The following is a 23,383-nucleotide window of genomic DNA, read 5'->3' on the forward strand; positions in this document are numbered from 1 at the left end:
GGCATAAGGGATCCACGGACTTTGAGTGCCTTTCCCCCTGCGTAATCTTGCATGGGCCCATCTCAACAGGGTAGGCCCTCATTACCACAGTACAACAGGGTGTATACTGGAACTCTGACTTCAACTGTTTCAGCTGTGAAATGGCAGATTCTTGACATTTGACACTGCTCTGCCCATTAAGCAGGGTCTTCACCTACCCCCACATCAGGGGCCTGAGGACTGGTGGCTCCACACATGCCGCCTAGCCACCTGTGATAGGGGCCCATGAATAAGAGGTGCCCCCCAGTCCTTACAGCCAAAAGCACTAGGTGCTCATAGTCCGGCTGCAATACCGACCCACCTACATTCTCTAGGGAACATGGACAAGCCTTTCTCTGGGACGCTCGGGGGCAGCTGTCAGCCCCCTGCCTTGCTCAGAGTGTGTACCCCTGCTCTAGCCTGTCTAGGACTGTAAGTGAGAGCCTGCACCACACACTTGGTGGCTATCTACCTGGGCACCTGAGATGAATCCACACAGGAGGAGTGGGTAGACTCCTCAGCTCACATACCTAGTAACAGATCTAACCACTTGGTGACAGGACATTAGAGCTTCAAAGGTGCCAATAATCAAACTAGCTCATATTATCAGCCTATTTGGGCATATCAAAACAAAACAAGAAGCTAGGACACAGTAAGCAAACATAAAATAAATAAATATAATAACTCTTATTGATGGCTCGGAGACAACTGTCAGTATCAGATCACATAAAGAGGCAATCCATGATGGCTTCAGCAAGCTCCCAAAATAAAGAATCTAGAAATTTTCCAGAGGAGGAAAATTTCTTGGAATTACCAGAGGTAAAATACAAAAGGTTAATATACGGAACTCTTCAAGAAATTAGGAAGGGAATTAAGCAAAACACAGAACACAAAATAGAGGAAATTAAAAAGAACTAGATGGTACCCGGCTACCACCAATGACTGCCCTGACGGGGAACACAACAGAGAGTCTTGGATGGAGCAGGAGAAAGGTGGGATGCAGAACTCAAGTTCTAGTAAGAAGACCAGACTTAATGGTCTGACTGAGACTGGAGGAACCCTGGAAGGCACAGCCCCTGGATTCTCTATCAGCCTGGAACGAAAACAATTTCCAAGGCCAACTCTTCAGACAGGGATTGGACTGGACTGTGGGACATAGAGTGATACTCGTGAGCAGTGTGCCTGTTAGCTCAAGTAGATACAGAGACTAAAGGCGCAGCTTCTGTCCGGAGGTGAGATGGGAAGGCAGAGAGGGTTAAGAGGTGGCTGAATGGGCATGGGGAATCAAGGGTGGAAAGGAGGAGTGTGCTGTCACAGTATGTGGAGAGCAATTAGAGTCACATAACAATGTATGTATAAATTTTTGTATGAGAGAAAAAAAAAGAGCTAAAAGAAGTTCCATATGTCTAGAAGTCAAAACATTAGGTGGAGACTTGTGGAGATGAGGCTGAAAGGCACACTGGGGCTAGAAGTGGCAAACCACATGGCCTTTATTCTTTGGCAGTTGGAAAGCCTTTGAAAAATTTTAAACCGGAGTGTGACTACCAGATTTCCTTTTAGAAAGCATTATGGTATCTATGATACCTTTGAGTCAGGATTGCCTCGACGGGAATGAGTTTTTTCTGTTTTGTTTTTTTATGGTAGATCAGTAACTGCCATCCAGTCAGCTCAGACTCATACAACCCTACATACAACAATAAAACGTTGGCTGGTTCTTCATCATCCTCACTATCGCTGGCATGTTCTAGTCTACCATTGAAGTTGTGCCAATCCACTTCACCAAGGGTCTCTGTTGCCCTCTCTGGCTCTCTACTTCATCGAACATGATGATCTCCTCCAGCAATTGATCCCTTCTGATGACATGTCCAAAGCAAGGAAGTTGGACAATGTACTGCTGTGATGCATAACATTTTCATTAGTTAAATTTTGGAAGTAAATCGCCAGGCCTTTCCTTCTAGTCTGCCTTAGCCTGGAAGCTCCACTGAAACCTGTCCACCATAGGTGACCCTAATAGTATTTGAAATACAGGTGGCATAGCTTCCCACATTATAACAACAAACTAGCCACCACAGTGCGACAAACTGACAGATGGCTAGTGGAGAAAATGTATTATCTGCTGTATGAAGAATTAATTGGAATGGATCAAATGAGTATTCAGAGACTACTGCAACAGCCTTGCTGAAAAATGAATGTAGCCTACACTAAGACAGTAAGTAGAAACTGAATGAAGCAGAAAGTGTTAAGAGAGAATTAGGAGAAAGCGGTGTCAAAGATGGGTTAAATTTCTGATCTGTTCAATTGGATGGTGACAATACACTGCCATGCAAAATGAAACACTGGAGCAGGATACAGGAGGTGTTGGGAGATGGGGAACTTAAAGATGTGATGCAGATGGTAAGTATGAGAAATGGAACCAATGACATTCCTAAGTAAAGTTAGCTTCAGTCTGGGGAGAGGTCTGAGCTGGAGACGAAAATTTGTGAATCAAAGGCATAAAGACATGGCCATGAGGAAAGTGATGTTGCCTAGGCAAAGGGCATAGAGAAGAAAAGTACAGAGCAGGATGAGGCAGCAAGAGAGACAAGAAAGAACAAACCAGGTGGCAGAAGATAAAAAATCAAGGATTGCAGGGACGTGGATACAAGACAACAGAATTCTGCCAAACTGAGGTGGGGAGATTGAGTGTGGCAACGGTGTCAAACACAGCTGAGAATATAAACAACTAGGCAAAATAAGGTCTGGATTATTTTCATCGAATTGAAGGTATAGAGGGAAGTAGAGTCCTTAGCAACAAAATAAAAGAAAAAAGCCAGATAAGATTGGTTGGCGAATATGTAAGTCGTCATGAAGAAATGGAGGCAGCACTTTTAACAGACTCTTTCAAGAAGTGTGATTGTGCAGGGGGAAGTAAAGACGCATGTTAATTTCATAGACATGGAAATGCAGTCAAAGAACTTCTTCTGTTATGATGGTTGTTTGAATAACGATGGGAAGCCTCCAACAGAGAGAGAGTTTAAAGGCCCAGGAGAGAAAATGCGTTTTTAGTCCTGTAGTGAGGATTCTGAAATGCCAGGAAGGGTTGTGTACCAGAAAACAGTTCAGATGGAGAAGGAAACATTCCTTCTACTTCCCGAGTTCTTAACTTCTTATGGACTGAGACCCTTCTGGCAGCCTGGTGAACACTAAGGGCTCCATCTCAGAAATATGTTTTAAAAGCATAAAACTAAGTACAAAGAATTACAAAGGAAACAACTTTATTAAAATATAATTATAGAGATACTTTTGAAATCAGTAATTTTTTATTAAATCATTAAGTGATAAGATTTCATAGTGGCTCTAATACTGGTGTAATTCTGAAGTAGTGATGACTATAACTATATTTTGAGATATCTAAACCACTTCGATGTGATAAAAATAACTTATTTTTATTGGTGATAGAGTCACAGGTACAGAAATATTTCTGTGGCTGTTATTGACATTCACAATTAAAAGAAATGCCAAGCACATTTAGTAGTTAGTAAAAATAGATAATTGTTGCCAATGCAATTCACGGAATAGCTAAATTTTACCGTGAGAACTTGTTAAAAACCTCTGCATTGAGACTTGAGGTATAGAGGAAAGGATGTTGGTGCATAGTGGCAAATTTGTAAGTCTGGGATAGAGAAATTCAAGGACTGTGATGGTCTCTTCTTCCTTTGAGAAGTTGAGAATGAGTTAGTCTAATGAGGAAGGGGTTAGTTTTGGGAGGGGACAGTTTGAGGAGAAAGAAAAAGGTATGAAATCATTGTACGGGGGTGAAATAAAGTTGACCATAAAAATGGAAGATTACCTAAAGAAATGAGGGCCTAACTGAAGTTGGTGATCTTGAATTTATAGTGGTAACAATACACATTGCTGTTGCTGTGTGCCACTGAGTTGATTCCAACTCATAGTGATCCTATAGGACCTGGTAGAACTGCCACATAGGGTTTCCTAGTTTCCTAGGCTATAATCTTTATGGGAGCAGATCACCAAGCCTTTTCTCCCCCAGAGCCACTGGTGGATTCGCAGCCGAGCGCTTTAACAATTTAGCCACCAGTGCTGCCCTGTAACAAGTGTGTGTGTGTGTATACATACTAACACCCTAATTATTTGAGTTCGTTTGCATATGTGTTTGTTTAATGTGCGTAGAAATTAATATAAAATTTTTTAAAAAGACTTAAAAGGAATTTTTATATTTTCTTGATTCTTCCTCTTGGCTTTTCAAAATGTCTTCAATAAACATAAACTTCTGAAAACAAATACTGATGTACAGAAAAAATATGACACTGAAAGTTGGGATTGCAAGTGTTTGGGATCCGAACAGAACACTTATGTTGGAAGCAAGAGGAAGAAATTCCCAATAGGACCCATGAGTCGGTGTCTCCCACGAGATACAGTAATGCATCTTTCTCACTTTATGAACATTCATATTGCACAAGATAAACTTGTTTTTTAAAATTGTGCCAGAAACATTGAAATGATACGCTATAATCAAAAGTTTTGAATTGAAATCCTTAGAAAAAAATATTGAACATTTTTTCTAACAGGAAGCATGGTCACTAGCTATAGCAGATCTATATGAATTTTTTTCACATAGGTTAAACCATTTAAATAAAAGAAAATCTGCATGAGGAGTGTGCTTCTCTGTGCCTCTTTCTTCAAATAAATACTTTGAACGTGTAAGTTTGAAAAGAATTAGTTTTTCTAATAAGACTTTTTATTGCCATATCGCTGTGAGTATGGCCCCTAAACTGCTCCACATTTCACAATAATGCAGCCTATTACTTCGCTAGTCCTGTCTATTCAGTAAATACCATAAATCCAAAGCTCAGCAGGTGTAATTCAGAGACTCCTACAAATGTCACCTGCCACTGTAATTTCTACCCCACCTTTTTATAATGGGTCTCACAGAGGAGCTATAGTGCTATTTTTTCCATAAAATATGTCCCTTTGTGACTTCCTGGTTGTATCTTTACACTAATCTTCTTAGTTTCAAGAATATAAAGAAAAGATGGTGGTAAACTGGTGTAAATCAATATAAAACCCATTGCCATTGAGTCGATTTCTGACTCATAGGGACGCTATAGGACAGAGTAGAACTTCCCCATAGGGTTTCCAAGGAGCAGCTGGTGGATTTGAACTGCTGACCTTTTGGTTAGCAACCAAACGCTAACTCCTGCACTACCAGGGCCCCATAAATCAATATAGAGCAGATTAAATACAGTTCCATATTATCACTGCTTAAAGTAGAAATTTTAGCATTACTGTATTAACATGGACTTACTATATTTATAATGTTATTCAAATTATGTAATTTATACCCATTATGTTAATTATACATATTATGTAATCTCTGTGTACTCAGCATAATTTATGTACATATAAGAATGCCTAATAGATGTACAATAATGAAAGGGCTTCAAAATGTTTATTAGTCCACTACTCACTAAACCAGACCAAACCAGTTTCTGTCAAGTCGATTACAATTCATAGCAACCCTGTAAGTACGGAGCAGAACTTCCCCATAGGGTTTCCAAGGAGCAGCTGGTGGATTCAAACTGCTGATCTTTTGGTTGGCAGCCTTATCTCTTAACCACTACACTACCAGGGCTGCACTCTATAATCACTCACCACTTCCTAAACATCTTTATTTCTCTAGTCCTTTCTTTTCCCCCTAGTCTATTTTATCTTGTAAGCTACTATCTGCCATTTCAAGGAGCCCTGGTGCAGTGGTTAAGTGCTAGGCTGGTAACTGAAAGACTGATGGTTCGAACCCACCAGCTGCTCCATAGGAGCAAGATGTGACAGTCTGCTTCCATAAAGATTACAGCCTTGGAAACCCTATGGGGCAGTTCTACTCTGTCCTATAGGGTTGCTGTAAGTCGAAATCAACTTCATGGCAACAGGTTTGGTTTTTTATATCTGCTATTACACAATTGTATCAGGCCTTAATATACAATATTTCTATCTTTATTTATTCTAGATTTTCTTCCTGTTTCCTTTTAGATATCTCACTAGACCAATTCATTCCTTTCCACAGAAGTCATCCATCTCTACTCAAACTTACCTTAGATGTAAATATTCTCTTGGTTTTCAAGTTTATTTTTTCTGCGTATCAACATCTTTCTCATCACTTTTTAGCTGAAAACCTTCAGCCATTGAAAAGTTTTCTTCATCTTTCAATCATAATCAATCACTTATCGGTCTGTCTATCACAGCAAGTAACTAATACCTCTAATCAAATACACTGTTGTTAGTTGCCATTGAGTCGATTCTAACTCATGACAACTCTATGTGTGCAGAGTAGAACTGCTCCATAGCGTTTTCAAGGCTGTGACCTTTGGGAATCAGATCACCAGGACTATCTTCTCAGGTACCCCTGGATGTATTTGAACTGCCAACCTTTTGTCGAGTAGTTGAGCACTTAACCATTTGTGCCGCTGAGGGACTTCTATCAAATATACAATTTTATTACAGTTTATTAGTCTACTGTCTCCCTCACTAGATTTTTATTTCTTTTAAGATAGTGATGTCTTGCTAACATCTTTTTATGTACAGAATCTATTGCAGTTCTTTGTTCTGGAAAGGAGCTTAAGAAATCCTTCTAAAATTGTATTGACTGTTAAATTCATCTCTCACTGAGTTGGGCTTTCTCATACTTGACCAATGGATGGCTCAGTGTGAAGGGCTCAGAGGATTTGGCACTGAAATGTAGTAGTATTTGGGAATTAGCAGGATTAGGTGGAAACCCTCAGGAGAGCAACTGTAAAGGATGTTGGACAGTGTCAATATGAAGATGACACCTAAGCATTAGGAATAAATATCTGCTTTCTCTGCACCCATATCATCTGCTACACAGATAATGGGGAAGTGGCCATAATGAAACAATAAGCAGAGTAATATGTGAGCTTCTCTTGCACATCTAAATTTCTTTTCATCAGGCTTGATTTGTCTGGTTCCTTACATTTTTTCACTTCTAATCAGACTCCTGAAGGAAATACTTGTGCTCGGTTTGTACCTAAGCATTTTCACATGAAGACAACCACAAACTTGTCTGCATATTGTTGGGGCCTTTTGCTTCAAATACTTTAAAATAAGTCATGTGCCGATGCGCAGGCTTCAATGCATGCACTTTTCATGATATTTTTCATTCTAAAATCAAGTAATTTTATCATTTTTGAGAAATGAAAGGGACACACACATATAAATAAACAGCAAACACACACACTTACCTACAAAAATTGTAAAGAAAACTAACTTTACAATTGACTTTTTTTTTTTTAAAGCATCAACGATCACATGAAGATCCAGCTGCCCTGAGGTTTAATTTCTATGAAGTTATTACAACAGGACATTGGGCCCCACCTGACTTAAAAACTTTGCAGAGGAGATGTCTGGTACCTGGATGGTATGCAGTACACATAGAAAGATGGCTAACTTATTTTGCTACTTCTCAGGTAATACCCTGAAATTAATTTCTCCTGCTATTAGATCATGATTATGTTGTATTAACAAACAAAAAGTATGAATTAGCAGACAGTGATTTATACTTACAGAAAATTATAAGTGAGGAAGAAATGTGGATTTTTACACTTTAATCTCCATAATGCTATTAAAATGCTGTTAAATAGTTCTGAAAACATATTCTTGGGATTTTTTTTGAACAGTAGATAGCCCCAAAGTGATGAATCCTCACAGAGGAAACATCATGTGATTCACGGACAAACACCTTCAACTAGTAAAAGAGCAGCCAGTTAGTCAGTACCTTTTTGGAACACACGTGCAGATAACCTGTGTGCTGTCTGTCCTGTGAGACCCATGTAAGAAGGTCATGCAGTAGACTGTCAATATGGGAAGTGCTGTAACAGCTCTAGGGCCAGGGGATAGAAAAAACTATAGGGTTTTGAGGAAAACATTTACACTCTTTCTATTCTGCATTATAACCCAGGGAACAATTAGAACCTGAGGGCTCTGTCAAGGTTTGTAAGAAGAACAGATGCATGATTTTCATCCTGATGCCCATAGTTTCTAAGCCTTTGGTTCTAAGATTTAGCTCCTGGAATTTTGATAGACTGTATAACTAATTGATTACACAACAAAAGGAAAATCATGTTTCTATAGAAATACTAAATCAAGAGAATTTCTATGCTTATTTCTGGTTTATAATAAAGTTAAAGGATGTAATTTGATAACGAACAAGAAGTGATGCCTATGGCCAGTTTGAACCACTGTTTATTTACCACAAATATAGTATACAATTAAAATGCATTCTAGGGAGTTCACATCTTCTTATTCACTGACCCAATTTATTAATGTCATACCAGGTCAAGAGAGGCAACTCAGCCTATTCAATTTAGTTTTATTCTTCATAAAGTGGCTATTTTTTGACTTTGCAGTTGTTAATTATCGATGGACAGCAGTTGAGATCTGACCCAGCTACTGTGATGGATGAAGTCCAGAAGTTTCTGGGAGTCACACCTCTTTATAATTACTCTGAAGCACTAACGTGAGTCTATTCTCATGCAAGATTTCATTTCCATTATTTGCCATCATAAATTATCACTGGTAGGTGTGTATATAGTATCATTAATACTATCCATGAATTTATACATCATTATGCTTCTCAAAAGCAGTCAAAGGAATATCCTTGTTATTCATGTAGTATCTCCCTTTTGAATACCAGGAATAATTTCTCTCATAAAATATTATCCTACAGGCATTTAATATTATCGCAAATTCCTCTTTTTCTGTGGGCTTTTGCCTATTATCAGGTTGGTTAAGTAAACTTTTTTACATGCCTACTTATTGCAGAAAGTGTCCAAGGAATTGAGGTTATGAAGGTGAAAAAGACTTAATCTGTTCCCCTGAGTAACTTATAGGTTCGAACTGAAATGCTGAGGACTGTTGTTACTCCTGTGGAAGTGAGCAGTCTTTTGGGTAGAATTGGGGAATGGGCATATTCATATATGCATTTATTAAACTACTCATAAATAATATAATCGTTGTTGTGGTGCCATCGAGTCAATTCCGACTCATGGTGACCCCATGTGTGCAGAGTAGAATTGTGTCCCATAGGGTTTTCAAGGATGTGACCTTTCAAAAGCAGATCACCAGGCACGTCTTCCAAGGTGCCACTGGGTGGGTTCAAATCACCAATCTTTCAGCTAGTAGTTGAGCGCTTAACCATTTGCATTCACCCAGGGACTCCAAATATAATAATATATAATGCATATAATCATGTATAATGTTCCAGTTATCTATTGTTGCACAGATAACAAACTTCAAACTGACTGGCATATAACAACAGCCATTTTATTAAGTTCATGGATTCGATGGGTTGGGAATTTGGACAGGGCACTGTGGGGACAGCTTATCTCTACTCCATATCTGGGGCCATAGGTGGGAAAACTTGAATATCTGGGAACTCAAATGGCCAGGGACAACAGTTAGCTGGAAGTTTCTCCACTCACATCTCTGACTCCTAGGCTGGGATGACTCGAAGGCTGAGCTCAGTGGGACAAGGCCTCTCCGTGCGTGCCCCCCCACCCCAAGGTTTGGGTTTCTCACTACCCAGTTGCTGGGTTCTGAGGGGGATTAGCCTGAGCATAAATGTCTAGGGAGTATGTGCTCCAAGAGCCATGACTTTCTCTGACCTAACCTTGCAAATCACTCGGCATCATTTATGTGACATTCTATTAGTTACAAGAAAGTCACTAAAACCAATCCAAATTCAAAGGCAGGGAAATTAGATTCCACTTTCTGATAAGGAGTAGCAAATTCATTCTGCAGAAGAACTTCATGGATTGAACTGTGTCCCCCCAAAAATGTATCAGTTTGGCTGGGACATGATTCCCAGTATTGTGTGGTTGTCCTCCATTTTGTGATTGTACTTTTATGTTATAGAGGATTAGGGTGGGATTGTAACACCCTTACTAAGGTCACATCTCTGATCCAATGTAAAGGGAGTTTCCCTGGGGTGTGGGCTGCACCACCTTTTATCTTACAAGAGACAAAAGGAAAGGGAAGCAGGCAGAGAGTTAGGACCTCATACCACCAAGAAGGCAGTGCTGGGAGCAGAGCATGTCCTTTGGACCTGAGGTTCCTGTGCTGAGAAGCTCCCAGACCAAGGGAAGACTGATGACAAAGACCTTCCTCCAGAGCTGACAGAGGAGAAAACCTTCCCCTGTAGCTGGCACCCTGAATTCGACTTGTAGCCTACTAGACTGTGAGAAAATAAATTTCTCTTTGTTAAAGCCATCCACTTGTGGTATTTCTGTTATAGCAGCACTAGAAGACTGAGATAGTCACTAAAACCAATCCAAAGACAGGGAAATTAGTTTCCACCTTTTGATAAGGAGTAGCAAATTCATTCTGCAGAGGAGAATGAGGGATGGGAGATACTGTTGCAGTCTCTTAGAAAAATAAAACCTGCCCTGTATAACTTGGGTAATTAAAAATGAAAAAAATATATATATAAAGATGAAGCAAAATAACAACAATAATAACAAAAAAAAAAAAAAAAAACCCCTTCCAAGTAGTCAAAATATATTTTAAAATGGCAAGCGCTTTTCCCCCACAAGGTCTGATAGAAAGCATATTAAATTTCAGACAAAATTCTAACAAACCTCATTATATAATTTCCCAGTTCACAGAAGATTAGGATCAACAATTAGACAATTAAAGAGGGTAATGAAGGGACAGGAAGCACAGTAATAAGATTGGGTTGTTCCTTATCCACTAAAGCAACCCTAATGAAGATTTTAGCTACACATGGAAATAATATAACAAGGCAAGGCATGCCCTTGTTGATTAAGTAGACAGATCTTTCCATAATATGTTTTGCATTAATAGTTATTGATGTTGGCATATCTTCCTCTTCCTTTCTGCAGTAGTTTAGGTAATGGTTCTGTCATGTTTACTACAAATAGTGCCTTACGGTTCAATAAACCTTTAAAGTCACACTTTCGAAGACAATTACAAACAAGTACGAAATATATGGTTTTTAATATGTCTCACACATCACAAAAATTAATAACTATAGTGATGTTCAGAGTAATAAAAGAACTCAAATGGCAACCAACTTATATCCTAAAAGATGTCTAACAGTTGTTTGAAAAAGACTTTGCATCTTAATCTCACAATTTCATGCCTACTAAAATAAAACCATAAAAGAATGAATTGATGTGACTTAGAGAGGATAAATGTCCTTTGTAGGCTTAAGGTATATAAAGTTGCTGATGCAGTAAATAAAGCTGGGACAGCAAAATAATGTGGATTCAAGGTTATGACAAACCTATCTAAATAAATGGCTTTCAGTATTCTGGATGGCTCTCCTTCCGCAGGTTGTATTAAACTCTGCCTCATACCAACTGTTGTGGGGAGCAAGGAGAGATGGCAGCCCAACCTGAGATCTCTGCACTAGCTGAGCGCAAAGAAGATACTCTCAGTGTGTGTATAAATATGTTGGCTTTGTAGTCAGAGCTGTATTTTAACTTAATGCAGTTAAATATTCTCATCCTGAGGCAGAAAATGCTGTTTAGGGGCACCGTTATGCTGACTTCCCTTCTCATTTTGCACAGCACATGGAATTGTTTTTCCTCTTGGGAAATTAATGAAAACTAGAGAAAGGACTGTGATAGGCAAGAAGCAGACTGAAAAGTCCAAGTTGGAAATGACTCTGTCTTCCTTCTGTCCATTTAACCAGTGATGTATTTAATTTTAATTGATAACATGTACTAGGACAACCTGGACTGCAAGGATCAGGTCTCTAATAATAGGCTGGGCAGGGAACGGTGAAGAAAATTTCCCTCTCCTCCTAAATGAATTCACATATGTGCAGAGGCAAATTGCAGGTGCACTGGTATTATAGGAATGGGCCCAGGGCAACAAAATATTCTGCAACTAATTAACTTTACATCTCAGTCAATTATGCTTCATCCTTCTAAAACATCTGCTGAGCAACAAAACCGCAAACCTTTTCAATGTTTTATGCATGCAGCAAGTCCCATAGCAATAAATTTAAAATTTCCTGTCTTATTTGGTTCATTCTTTCATTTCTTCTGTCTTGTTAAATCTTAAACAAAAACCCTTAAATATGAGTCCAAACAAAATAATTAGGCCATACATCCTTTCTTTTGTAACAATACAGCTACTGGAACAATATAGCATTAGGGTTTTCTCTAAGAGTATAAAACCAAAAACCAAACACACTGCCATCCAGTGTAGGACACAGTAGAACTGCCCCACAGGGTTTCCAAGGAGTGCCTGGTGGATTCAAACTGCTGACCTTTCGGTTAATAGCCATAGCACTTAAGCACTGTGCCAGGATCGTCTACCTTCAACAAAGGAAGTAAAGAGTTATCTAATCTCCCATATACCATGGAGAATCTGTGTTTCATGTTGTTGAAAAAAAACATAATAAGCTATGTTTTTACGTTTTTAATTGTCTTCTTGAAAAGTGTAAAAATTTGGAACTGCAAAAAGTACAGAATTTTTATAAATTTTAAACCCACTGCTGTTGAGTTGATCCTCACTCATGGCAACCTCATGTATTACAGAATTGAACTGCTCCATAGAATTTTCTCGGCAGTATCCTTTATGGAAAAGGAGCCCTGGTAGCACAATGGTTAAGCACTCAGCCTCTAACTGAAAGATTAGTGGTTTGAATCCACCAGCCACTCCATGGGAGAAAAGATCTGGTGATCTGCTCCTGTAAAGATTTCAGCCTAGGAAACCCTATGGGGCAATTCTACCGTGTCCTGCAGGTTTGCTATGAGTTAGAATCCACTGAACAGCATACAGCAACAATAATAATCTTTATAGAAGCAGATCACCAGACATTTCTTCCATGGTGCCACTAGGTAGGTTCGAACTGCCAACCTTTAGGTTAGTAGAAGAGCATTCATGCCACCCAGAGACCTTCAAATTTATGGAGATTTGATTCATATTTATATTCAGAGAGAAGTATACTTAAACTATTTCTAGCCAAATTGATATACATTAATTGAATGATTTTAAAGAATTCTGTTAATATATTTTTGGGTAGAAATCACATTAATAAGTAAACAAAATATTCTGATTGTCCTTTATATATACACTGTAATTCTGATGATTGGTACTTGATCTTTTATGGATGCATAGGTAAAATATGGAACTTAATAATTCCAAAGTAAAATTGGATTAAAACTCTACATGTCTTTTTAATTACAGTAGAATTATTCAAATATATATAACAGCATATGTTGTCAGATGCCACTGAGTCGTGTCCAATGCATAGCGACCCTGTGTACAACAGAATGAAACACTGCCTGGACCTGCACCAGCTTCATAATTGTTGTTATGCTTGAACCTATTGTCGTAGCCGTTGTGTCAATCCATTTCGTTGAGGGTCTTCCTCCTTTTCACTGACCCTTTATTTTACCAAGCATGATGTCCTTCTCCAGGGACTGAGCCCCTCCTGATAACATGTCTAAAGTATGTGAGGGAAAGTCTCGCCATCCTTGCTTCGAAGGAGCTTTCTGGCTGTACCTCTTCCAAGACAGATTTACTCATTCTTCTGGCAGTCCATGGTATATTCAATATTCTTCACCAACACTGTAATTCAAAGGTGTCAATTCTTCTTTGGTCTTCCTTATTCATAATAACATATAGCTTCTTTATTCTAAAATCAGCCCAATAAATATTTGTAAAATTTAATTAAATTAATTTAAAGCAATGGGCCTACAAAGAGAATTTCATTTATCCAGTTGAAGAGGCTGTCTCACTCAAACATCAGTATACGAGTTATAGTCATTATATGTTTGATTTATTGTAGGTTTGATCCCCAAAAGGGCTTTTGGTGTCAACTGTTGGAAGGAGGAAAGACCAAATGCCTTGGAAAAAGCAAAGGCCGAAAATATCCTCCCATGGATCCAGAGGTAATATTTTTCACAGTCTTTGAATTACTCTGGTAAAATTCTATATATACAGCTATTTCAAAACTAGTGACAAAGTTACTTTCTTTTGTCTGCCCTTCCTTTACTATCAATAGTCTTATATATTTAGAAGATAGCTAGCTAGCTAGATTAGATAGATAGACATTGATAGATGATTGATAGATATCCCTAGATATTGTTTGCTACCAGAATGTAATTCAAACATAAATATTGCATAGTTTAATAGTAACAATATATAAAGAACTCAAACTATTCATGAAACAACTGATTTGGAGTAAAATACACAAGTGCTATTTTTATGTATCCAGTATGTTGTATCCAGTGCTTACACCATACACGGTACTTTGCTCAGCAATGGCGAGGATTAAACGATAAAACAGTCACAAACCCTGATTTATTATAGGATGAATAAATTAGTAGTGAACACTGATTTATAATAGGATCCATAAAACAATAAAAAAACCAAAAAGGCAGAAAAAAATCTTTTAATAGAAGTGAGGGTATGAGGAGAAACACAATGTAGAAACATGATAGCTTAGGGTTGGGAAAGGAGCCCTGGTGGCACAACGGTAAAGAGCTCGGCTGCTAACCAAAAGGTTGGTGGTTTGAACCCACCAGCCACTCCCCAGGAGAAAAGGTATGTCGATCTGCCCCCATAAAGATGACTACCCAGGAAATCCTACGGGACAGTTCTGCACTTTGCACTGGGTCTTTACGAGTCGGAATTGACTTGATGGCACACAACAATAACAACAACAGGACTGGAAAACCGGTTAGCAATTAGCTTGGCCAAATATAATGAGTATCTCTCCTAAGTTAAGGTGGGCAGAGTGAGAGTGGAAGTAATTCAGGTGTTACTATGGAAATAGAAGTACCAGGAGGTCCTTAAACTACACCTTTGAACTCAGTAATTTCAAAAGGGTTTCAGAAATCACTTTAATCTGCCAAGAAATCAATGTCATGTTCCCACTACTTCAATAAACATCTTACCCAGAATTTGAAGTGTTTACAATATGGCTTAAGAGAAGAAATGCAATGAAATAACTGGTGAATGGTACAAGACAAAATATAGTTGTGTTAAATCCATTTCCATGGTATACACAAAAGTTGCTAAGGGAGTTTCATGAAGAAAGAGATCCATTTGTATTAAAATATTGAATAGGGCTTAAGAGAGATGGTGGAAAATTGACCGGGTAGAGAAGGATGTATGGGCCACTGCTACGTATACCTACACAGGGAATGTGTTCATTTCTTCTCTTAAGACGCAAAACTATTTTAATTGGGTTATAATATGAAGCAAGTGGCATCCAAAAAGGAAAACGAATTCTGAATGTTCTGTTTTCCAGAAACCTAAGTAAATAAAAGATGAACATAAAATTAAAGCCGTTTATATATTTAATAATCTTCTTTTTTAATCATTCATACAGTAAGGGCCAATCAGTCTAGCTTGACTAAGAATATAAGAATCACAAAGAAAATCGAGCTTCAGGGACCTTGTAATATTTTAGAAGTAGAGTGCTCTTGATTATTAAAAAAAATAATGATCTATTTTGACCTGAACCAATACAGAAGTGTTTTGTGTAATGTTAAAAGTTATTTTTAATCATGAATTTCAACTGTTATGATTATTTGTGTTTACTTTTTATTTTTATACTATGGGCCAATTTTACAGAACACGATCAATTTAAAAAGAAATATGTTTTTATCTTGCTCACTTCTGTAGATTTAGTTAACATCAGGCCTCTCCCTCATTCTTCTCCAATAATATACTTCCATCAAATTTTCTTACTGTGTAGACTTCATCAATCCTCCAATAAATATGTGCCATAATGGTAGATAAATCACATAGGATATACTTGGGCCTATTTTTATTTTGGTGTCCCTGGGTTGCGCAAAGGTTAATGCACTCTGCTGCTAACCAAACAGTTGGTGGTTGGAGTTTACCCAGGGCGCCTATGCAGAAAGGCTTGGTGATCTAAGTCCAAAAACATCAGGCATTGAAAACCCTGTGGAGCACAGTTCTACTCTGACACACATGAGGTCACCATGAGTTAGAATTGATGGCAACTTTTTTCCCCCTAATTTTTATTTCACAGCTACACTTTTGCCTAATCTCTTCAAAAGATAAAAATCAATGATACCCGAGGAAAAATACCAATAAATAAATATTTTATAGACAGCTGCATTGTAATAATCAAAATTCCTTGTGAAATGTAGATTGTACAATCTAGTTTGATGAACTAATGACTTCTTTCAAGTCTTCTTTTCCTTTTTTGCTTTTCAGTCTCGAACATTCCTCTCTAATTATTACCGAGATCATAATGTGGAACTGTCCAAACTGCTGCATAGACTGGGGCAGCCTCTGCCGTCATGGCTGAGACAGGAGCTGCAGAAAGTGAGATAGCACTGGAGACAAGACCAAGGCTCAAGATACTTCCTTTTGCTATTAAACAGAAACAGAAACAACCCCACAACTTTTATTCCCTAATGCACTTGTGATTGTCTGCAGAAGACTGTGTGAATAAATTTCCTTCTATCTTTTTCATAAAATGAAAACTGTTATATATGCACGCATTGGCAATTACTGTCAATCCCTGTGTGACCTTTTGGAAAATAATGTGGGGTTTTGTAGCATTATGCAGTTTCTAGTGTGGAGATCATAACACAGCCTAGTTCCTCTGTTAACCAGAAGGTTTCAGAAACTCAATGACTGATAAGCTTCATTATATGCAAGTGATAGATTACAATCTTGAGGATAAAGATAGAGTTTGAGGTAACTGTAAATGGGTTAGTGGTAACCAATGTCTGAATTAAGGGCTAACATTTTTTCCCTTGCTAATTTCAAAACAATTTTGCTTTTGTTATGAAAATAAAGATTACCCCATGCTCTTATTTTTTGAACATTCATTATTGATTCAAAATATAACCCATATATATTTTCTTCTGTTGTTACTCCTCTTTATGAATCATTGACTTGTTAGAAAAATCATGACGTTATTAGCCTCCCATGTTTTTTGTCTGTTTTCCTCTTGTAGGAGGAGACTATTTGAAAGGTTCCATCTTCATTGATACTGCTATTTTATCTGACAAGAAATACCATTCTCAGTGAATTTTACATTATACTTCCAAGGAATGTGTCACAGAGTTTTGAGATCAAGGGACAACAATGCATGCTTTGCATAATATCACCAGTATGTGCAAGGCCATCTTTAAAAGGATCCAAAATATTAAGATACTATTAATCAACATATTTCCACCTTGCTAATGATGTAGTAGTTATATATTTTTTCACTGTCCAAGGTAGAAGAAACACCTTTATTGATAAGATACTGAATGAAAACACCAAGATCTGTTTACAGTTATAGTGAGGCACTTATGCCTTCTATGTAGTATATGTCAATCATTTTAAAGCATGGATTTTTCGTATATACCAGCGCATATACTATTGTAGAGGGTTGTGTTTTTAATGCCTGTTAAAAAAAAAAAAAAGAAATATAAGCTAAATCTTATCTCTTCAAACATCACTATTCTCTAACCTAAACCCTATTTCTCAGTCGTGCTGTCCAAAAAGTAAATTCTACAGAAGTGATGGCCTTTCTATCTTAGAGTTATAGGTTCCTCTCTTATTTTAGGGTTAATGTCATATTTGTTAGATTTTTATCCTACTTGTCAATGAAGATTTATTAAGCCTTTGTCAATCTTTTAGTAATGAATGAAGATAAAATTTCAACAGTAAATCAAACTGGCTTTGGTAACATTACCCATCATTCCACCCTTCCTCCAAAGTGATTCTTCTGTAGGCTGTAAAGTATATTACTTTTTCCTTTAATTTGAGAAATTATCCTTGATCTAATTCAATAGAAAACCAAAACTCTTTGTTTTTGGTTGTTTTTTTAAAAGAGACTCATAATTTTTACATATTTTACTTCAGAATTCTGCTTTGCATTTATACTTAATAGTTTTGTTTTCCCACTGCATCTAGAAGCTCCTGATTTTCTTTAAGAAAATCCAATTTTTTTTATGGACATGATTTAATATTAAATTACAAACTATTACTTTTATTGTCCCTCTGTTAATGTGAGACTTAAATTCTCAGCCTTATTCTGTTATAGGTGAGTGTGTGCTTCGCAGCATTCCATTAAGCACATAAAAATCACAATAATAATGTATTTAAAGCTATAGGATTTGATTGATTTTTTTCCTTAATTTTCCTCCAGTTTATATTCTAATTCTGTCTTTCTTGAAATAAAGATTGAATTTTTTTCCAAGTGGGACAAAAGGGATATTTATGCAAGGGAAAGGAGATATTTTTCATATCAAGTAAAAGTAAAATTTATTTGACTCAAGGTTCTCCAACTCATCACCAGATTTTTGGAAACATAACTCCTTTTCTGCATTTTTCCTAAACAACTTATACAGTATTATTCACCTACCTATGAGTATCTGAGTGCAAAATTTTCCAAACACGAGCTGTCTCATCTGCCTAGTTCATTTCAATCAGTGTCCACATTTTTCTTACTGAGTTTGATAATAAAGACAACCAAATAAATTTTAATTATATAATACATCTTAATCTTAAAATAAACTACTTAGAGGAACTCTGGGCTATGAGAAGTTGTAATAAATCAGGAAAAATTTCGGTTTTGGTTTTCCCAATTTTTACTCACTACTTGGGAATTGTTGACTGAAGATTTATTATATGTAATTATTTAAAATTTTAAATAAATTACATCCCTTGGTCTTGAATAGAATATGCTTTTAAATTTTAAACATCTCCCTAAAATATTTAATCAAGCTACTTTCTTTTCTTCTTTCCTTCTTTTTTTCACTCCAGCTGCCTAACTCAAGAATATAATTATTGATTACTTCACATTGATAAAGGTAGATGTAATTTTTGTTGGGGGAGTCTACATCAAAATATAGTGTATGTTTATCAAATACTAGTCTCTAAAAATTTCTAAAGATTGTATTACAAAACTAATCCAAAACAAATTTATATGTAATAAACAATGGCCCAAAGTGAATTAAATTAGCAACAAGGACAAATGCTAGTGAGAAAAATTTCTATCACTGTATTTTTTCTTAGAAAAAAAAAGCTTTTAGTTCGATAAGAGATTTTATTTGTCTCTATTTTAAGAAACCCATATTACATGTATCATATGTATTTTTTGTTCTATCTCATTGTTTTAATATAATATAAAGCAAACCATTTTCCATGAATGTTGATTTATTTTTAATTACAATACTGGAATAATGTCTTAAATACTTTGTTTTTGGTGACTAGATAACATATTAAGCATTTGTTTGACAGAATTACCTCAAAAATAATACTGATAATGGTTTTGAAAAGAAAGAAATCTAGGAGTCTGGCATACAGAATTTTCTCTCAATTACAAGAATACAGCTAACCATGAGGTGTGTATGCATATGTGTATGTATACACACACATATATATTATACACACACACACAAAAATATGTGTGTGTTTATGCAAATGTATATGCATATATGTGGTATCTGAGAAACTTTAACTAGTTTTTGATCACCTAAATTATATTTTCTTGTGTGAGCCAGGGAGGAGGGTGGGAAAAGCATAAAGAAAACCCTGTATTTACTCAAACTGTTAAAATAACTGTTGTAGTACATGCATAACGTATTCTTGGTTCTGACTTCAGAATAAATACTACTGCTGGTATGTCACTAGAGTAATGTTGTTTCTCCTCTAAAATCCAAGATTTTAATCAATAGTTGAATCTTTTTCCTTTCCTTTTTCTTTTTCACTATGTACATACTACCGAGTTATGGACATATAACAAGTATACCAGAAGCTTATGAGCATGGACTTTGGCTATCTGTGTTCTCATCCCTGTTCTGTCTTTCACTAGCTGTGTGGTCTTGGCCAATTTGTTGAACTTCCCTGAGTCATAGTTTCTTTTCTTTTTGTAAAATGACAACAGTAAGAATAATTAGTTATTGGGCAAGTATAAACACTAAATGAGAATATATGTAAATGTTTTAACACAGTATCTGATATAGTAATGCTGGAATATATTAATCACAAAAATAATGTATATATTCCAACCACTCTCTCTTCTTTCATTGCTTAGTTTCTTAGGGGAACGATAGCAAAATACCACAAAGTGGGTGGCTTTAAAGAACAGCAAAGTATTGTCTCATGGAGCCCTGGTGGCATAGTGGTTAAGAGCTGAGGCTAGGAGTCTAAATCCAGGGTGTTGGCAGGGTCATGCTCTGCCTGCTGTAGGAGACGATAATTCTTTGTCTCTTTTAGCTTCTGGCAGCCCCGGGCATTTCTTGGTATTCCTTGGCTTGTAGACAGGCCTTTACATGGCATCTTCCCCTTGTGCGTGGAACTCTCTGTATCTGTTTTTCCTTTTTATATGATGCCACTTAGAAGGGATTATGTTTAGGGCCCACCCTACTCAGGTCTGAACTCATTAACATAACAAAATAAAACCCTTATTTTGAAACCAGAGCACATTCACAGGTACAGGGTTAGGACTTTGTCTTAGTCATCTGGTGCTGCTATAACAGAAATACCACAGGTGGGTGGCTTTAACAAGAGAAGTTTATTCTCTCACAGTCCAGTAGGCTAGAAGTCCAAATTCAGGGTGTCCAGCTCCAGGGGAAGGCTTTCTCTCTCTGTCGGCTATGGAGGAAGGTCCTTGTCAGCAGTCTTCCCTTAGTCTGGGAGTATCTCAGAGCAGGAACCTCAGGTCCAAATGACCTGCTGTGCTCCCGGCACTGCTTTCTTGGTGGTATGAGGTCCCCCTCTCTCTCTGCTTGCTTCTCTCTTTTATATCTCAAGAGAGACTGACTCAAGACACTATCTAATCTTGTAGACCTCATCAACATCTGATTACATCATAGTGATAGGATTTACAACACATAGGGAAATCACATCAGATTACAAAATGATAGGCAATCATACAACACTGAGAATCACGACCCAGCCAAGCTGACAGATATTTGGGGGGGACACAATTCAATCCAAGACAGACTTTGACACTTCTTTTGGGGGGACTCAATTCAATTCACAGTATTCATCAGAAAAGAATATGTTTCTGCACATATATATGAAGAGAGTGAGAAAGAGAGAAAGAATCCCTAGGGGTGCAAACGGACCAGCCCAGCTGCTAACTGGAAGAACAGAAGTCTGTGTCCACCCTAGAGGTGTCTCAGAAGAAAGGCCTGGCTATCTACTTCTGAAAAATCAATCATCGAAAGCCCTATAGAGCACAGTTCTACTCTGCCACACATGGGGTCACGATGAGTCAGAACTGACTCAATGGCAAGTGGCATATACGTGTGTATGTGTGTGTGTCTTAAATGCATAATTATGTAATTAAATGGGAAACTGTCTTTACCACCACTGTCTAAAAATAAATTTTGTTCTGCTCCCTGCTATTGTTCTGGTGATCTATATTCACAGTGAGTTAGTTTCACCTTAGTCCATTCAATTGCAGTCTCTTTATCCCTTTTGTCCCTCCTAGACTAGCCTGCTAGTCTCCCTTGAAGTCTCAGCTCTTCCTCTATGAAACCTTCCTGGTGTCACTGTAGCAGATTTAGTTCTTCTTCTCCACCTTCCTATAGTGCCTTATCTCCTTTGGTGAATAAGACATCTAAACAGGGTAAGAGTTCAGGTTCTTCTGTCTAGTGGAATTTATTGGCACTCCTATCCCAGTGTAATCATTTGCATCAATTTATTTTCATGAGACCTCAAGATCTTCTAGGGGAAAAAAAGGCTTAAACCCTGTCTGACACTGTGATACAGGTTAGTACAAATTTATCAAATAGAATTGTGTGAGTGCTATGAAGACCAGATTTCAGGGAGAGTGAATTGGAAGTTGAAATAAGAATGCCTTTAACACAAGAAAGAGTTTAACACAGTGACCTGGATCATCAATAAGGTTTCAATATGAAAGAGGAGTAGTGATTCTTGGCTCCAAATATGCACTGATACTAGAATTAATACCCAACCATATTAGTATTTATTAACCACTAAGGGGGAAGGTGAATACGTGTATGAATTAACATTGCTGATTCACTAACATTATAACTCTTTGAACCTCAAGCAATCTGACTGTGGAAGTCCACTCCCTTTCCCTCCCATATTCTTTGAGCTCTGAAACAAAGAAATGTCAAGGCTTTGGACTGTATAGGAGTTGATAAAGTTCTTTGGCCTCAAGTTGTACCAGAAATATTCTAGTTCCCTTGGGATTAGGCCATCGATATCTGGGTATTAATGATAACATCTTTAGACCTGTACTCTGATATTCGGTGTTCTGATATTCTTGGAGGACTCCATTACTTTTGTATCTACATTATAGTGTAATTTTTTACATGTCTGTCTACATGCTAAATTCTAAATTATCAAAGGAAAGATGCATTCTGGCATAAAGTTAGTACAAATAACTTAAAGGAATACATGAATAACCTTATACCTTTATACCTGTGGGAAATTGAAATTCAATTCTTAAGCTTAAAACTTAAAAACCCAAAGTTATTCACTCATTCATCGTACCAAGATATAAGTTCCCAAGGGTGTTTGGGTTTAAGAGTCTTGTCTGTTCTCTAGAAGAGTTTTTATGTATGGACTTCTAAGTCACCCTTTCTGATTTAGTAAAACCATGCTCCCACTCACCCAAACATGCCAAATTCAGCATTCTTAAGATACTTCAGTAATTGAACTACATTCACTGTTACTCCTTCATATAAGTTTAAAGACCTCACAGTGTTGGTTTCTACAAATGTATTAGTTTACGACCAAAACAAAACTAAGAGTCAGCAGTCTACAGTGCACTTAGTGTGCGGAAAGTGCGTGTTTAGAATCAACAAGAGTTTGATATATAGAAGGGATAAAAGGTTATTGACTTGGTATTTGACCATTGAGGACCTTGTGTTTTAAAGTTGTTTTCTTGTTTTTTTTTCTTTCTTTTTCTTTTCCTACTAACAAATACTGCTAATTGTTTCATGACATGTTTAAAATGTCTGTGTAAACACTGCCTAGATAAAGGATAAATAGAATTAGTATGTCAAAAAATCTCTAGTACCTTTTTCTCTGATTTAAATTCAAATGAAATTAAAATATCTACATGTAATCAGGTATGTCTGTGTAAACACAATTATTTCTAAGATATTCTTAATATCTTAATGGATATTGTTTAAGACTCCATTAACATCTTAAAATTTACAAGTCTTCTCAGAAACCTAAGTGACATATTAGGAATAAAACACTAGAAGCAGAGAAGAGAGTTCAGAACCAGTTGGCAAGGAAACAAGAGAATCACGACTGCATTCTGTGGCTGTCAAAGGCCATTTCCAGATCGTGTGGGCTGGTGTAAGACAAAAAGACACTATGGATTGGATAACTATCAACAATGTTTTCAGGA

General features: G+C 37.1%; 1 protein-coding gene across 5 annotated transcripts in view; it reads left to right on the top strand.

The window, feature by feature from the left end:
• Positions 1–17,462, top strand: part of LOC101352400 (N-deacetylase and N-sulfotransferase 4) — a 493,510-nt gene extending 476,048 nt beyond the window's left edge. For all 5 annotated transcript variants that reach the window (XM_004385892.2, XM_023740189.1, XM_023740187.1 and 2 more), the window contains 4 exons: positions 7,326–7,496; positions 8,436–8,545; positions 13,853–13,955; positions 16,258–17,462. In XM_004385892.2, coding sequence (XP_004385949.1) covers positions 7,326–7,496; positions 8,436–8,545; positions 13,853–13,955; positions 16,258–16,377 — 504 coding nt within the window. In that variant the 3' untranslated portion in view covers positions 16,378–17,462. The remainder of the gene's footprint in view (positions 1–7,325; positions 7,497–8,435; positions 8,546–13,852; positions 13,956–16,257) is intronic.
• The last annotated feature ends 5,921 nt before the right edge of the window (positions 17,463–23,383 follow it).

This window comes from Trichechus manatus, unplaced genomic scaffold (genome assembly GCF_000243295.1).
Source record: "Trichechus manatus latirostris isolate Lorelei unplaced genomic scaffold, TriManLat1.0 scaffold00150, whole genome shotgun sequence".
Classification (NCBI taxonomy): domain Eukaryota; kingdom Metazoa; phylum Chordata; class Mammalia; order Sirenia; family Trichechidae; genus Trichechus; species Trichechus manatus.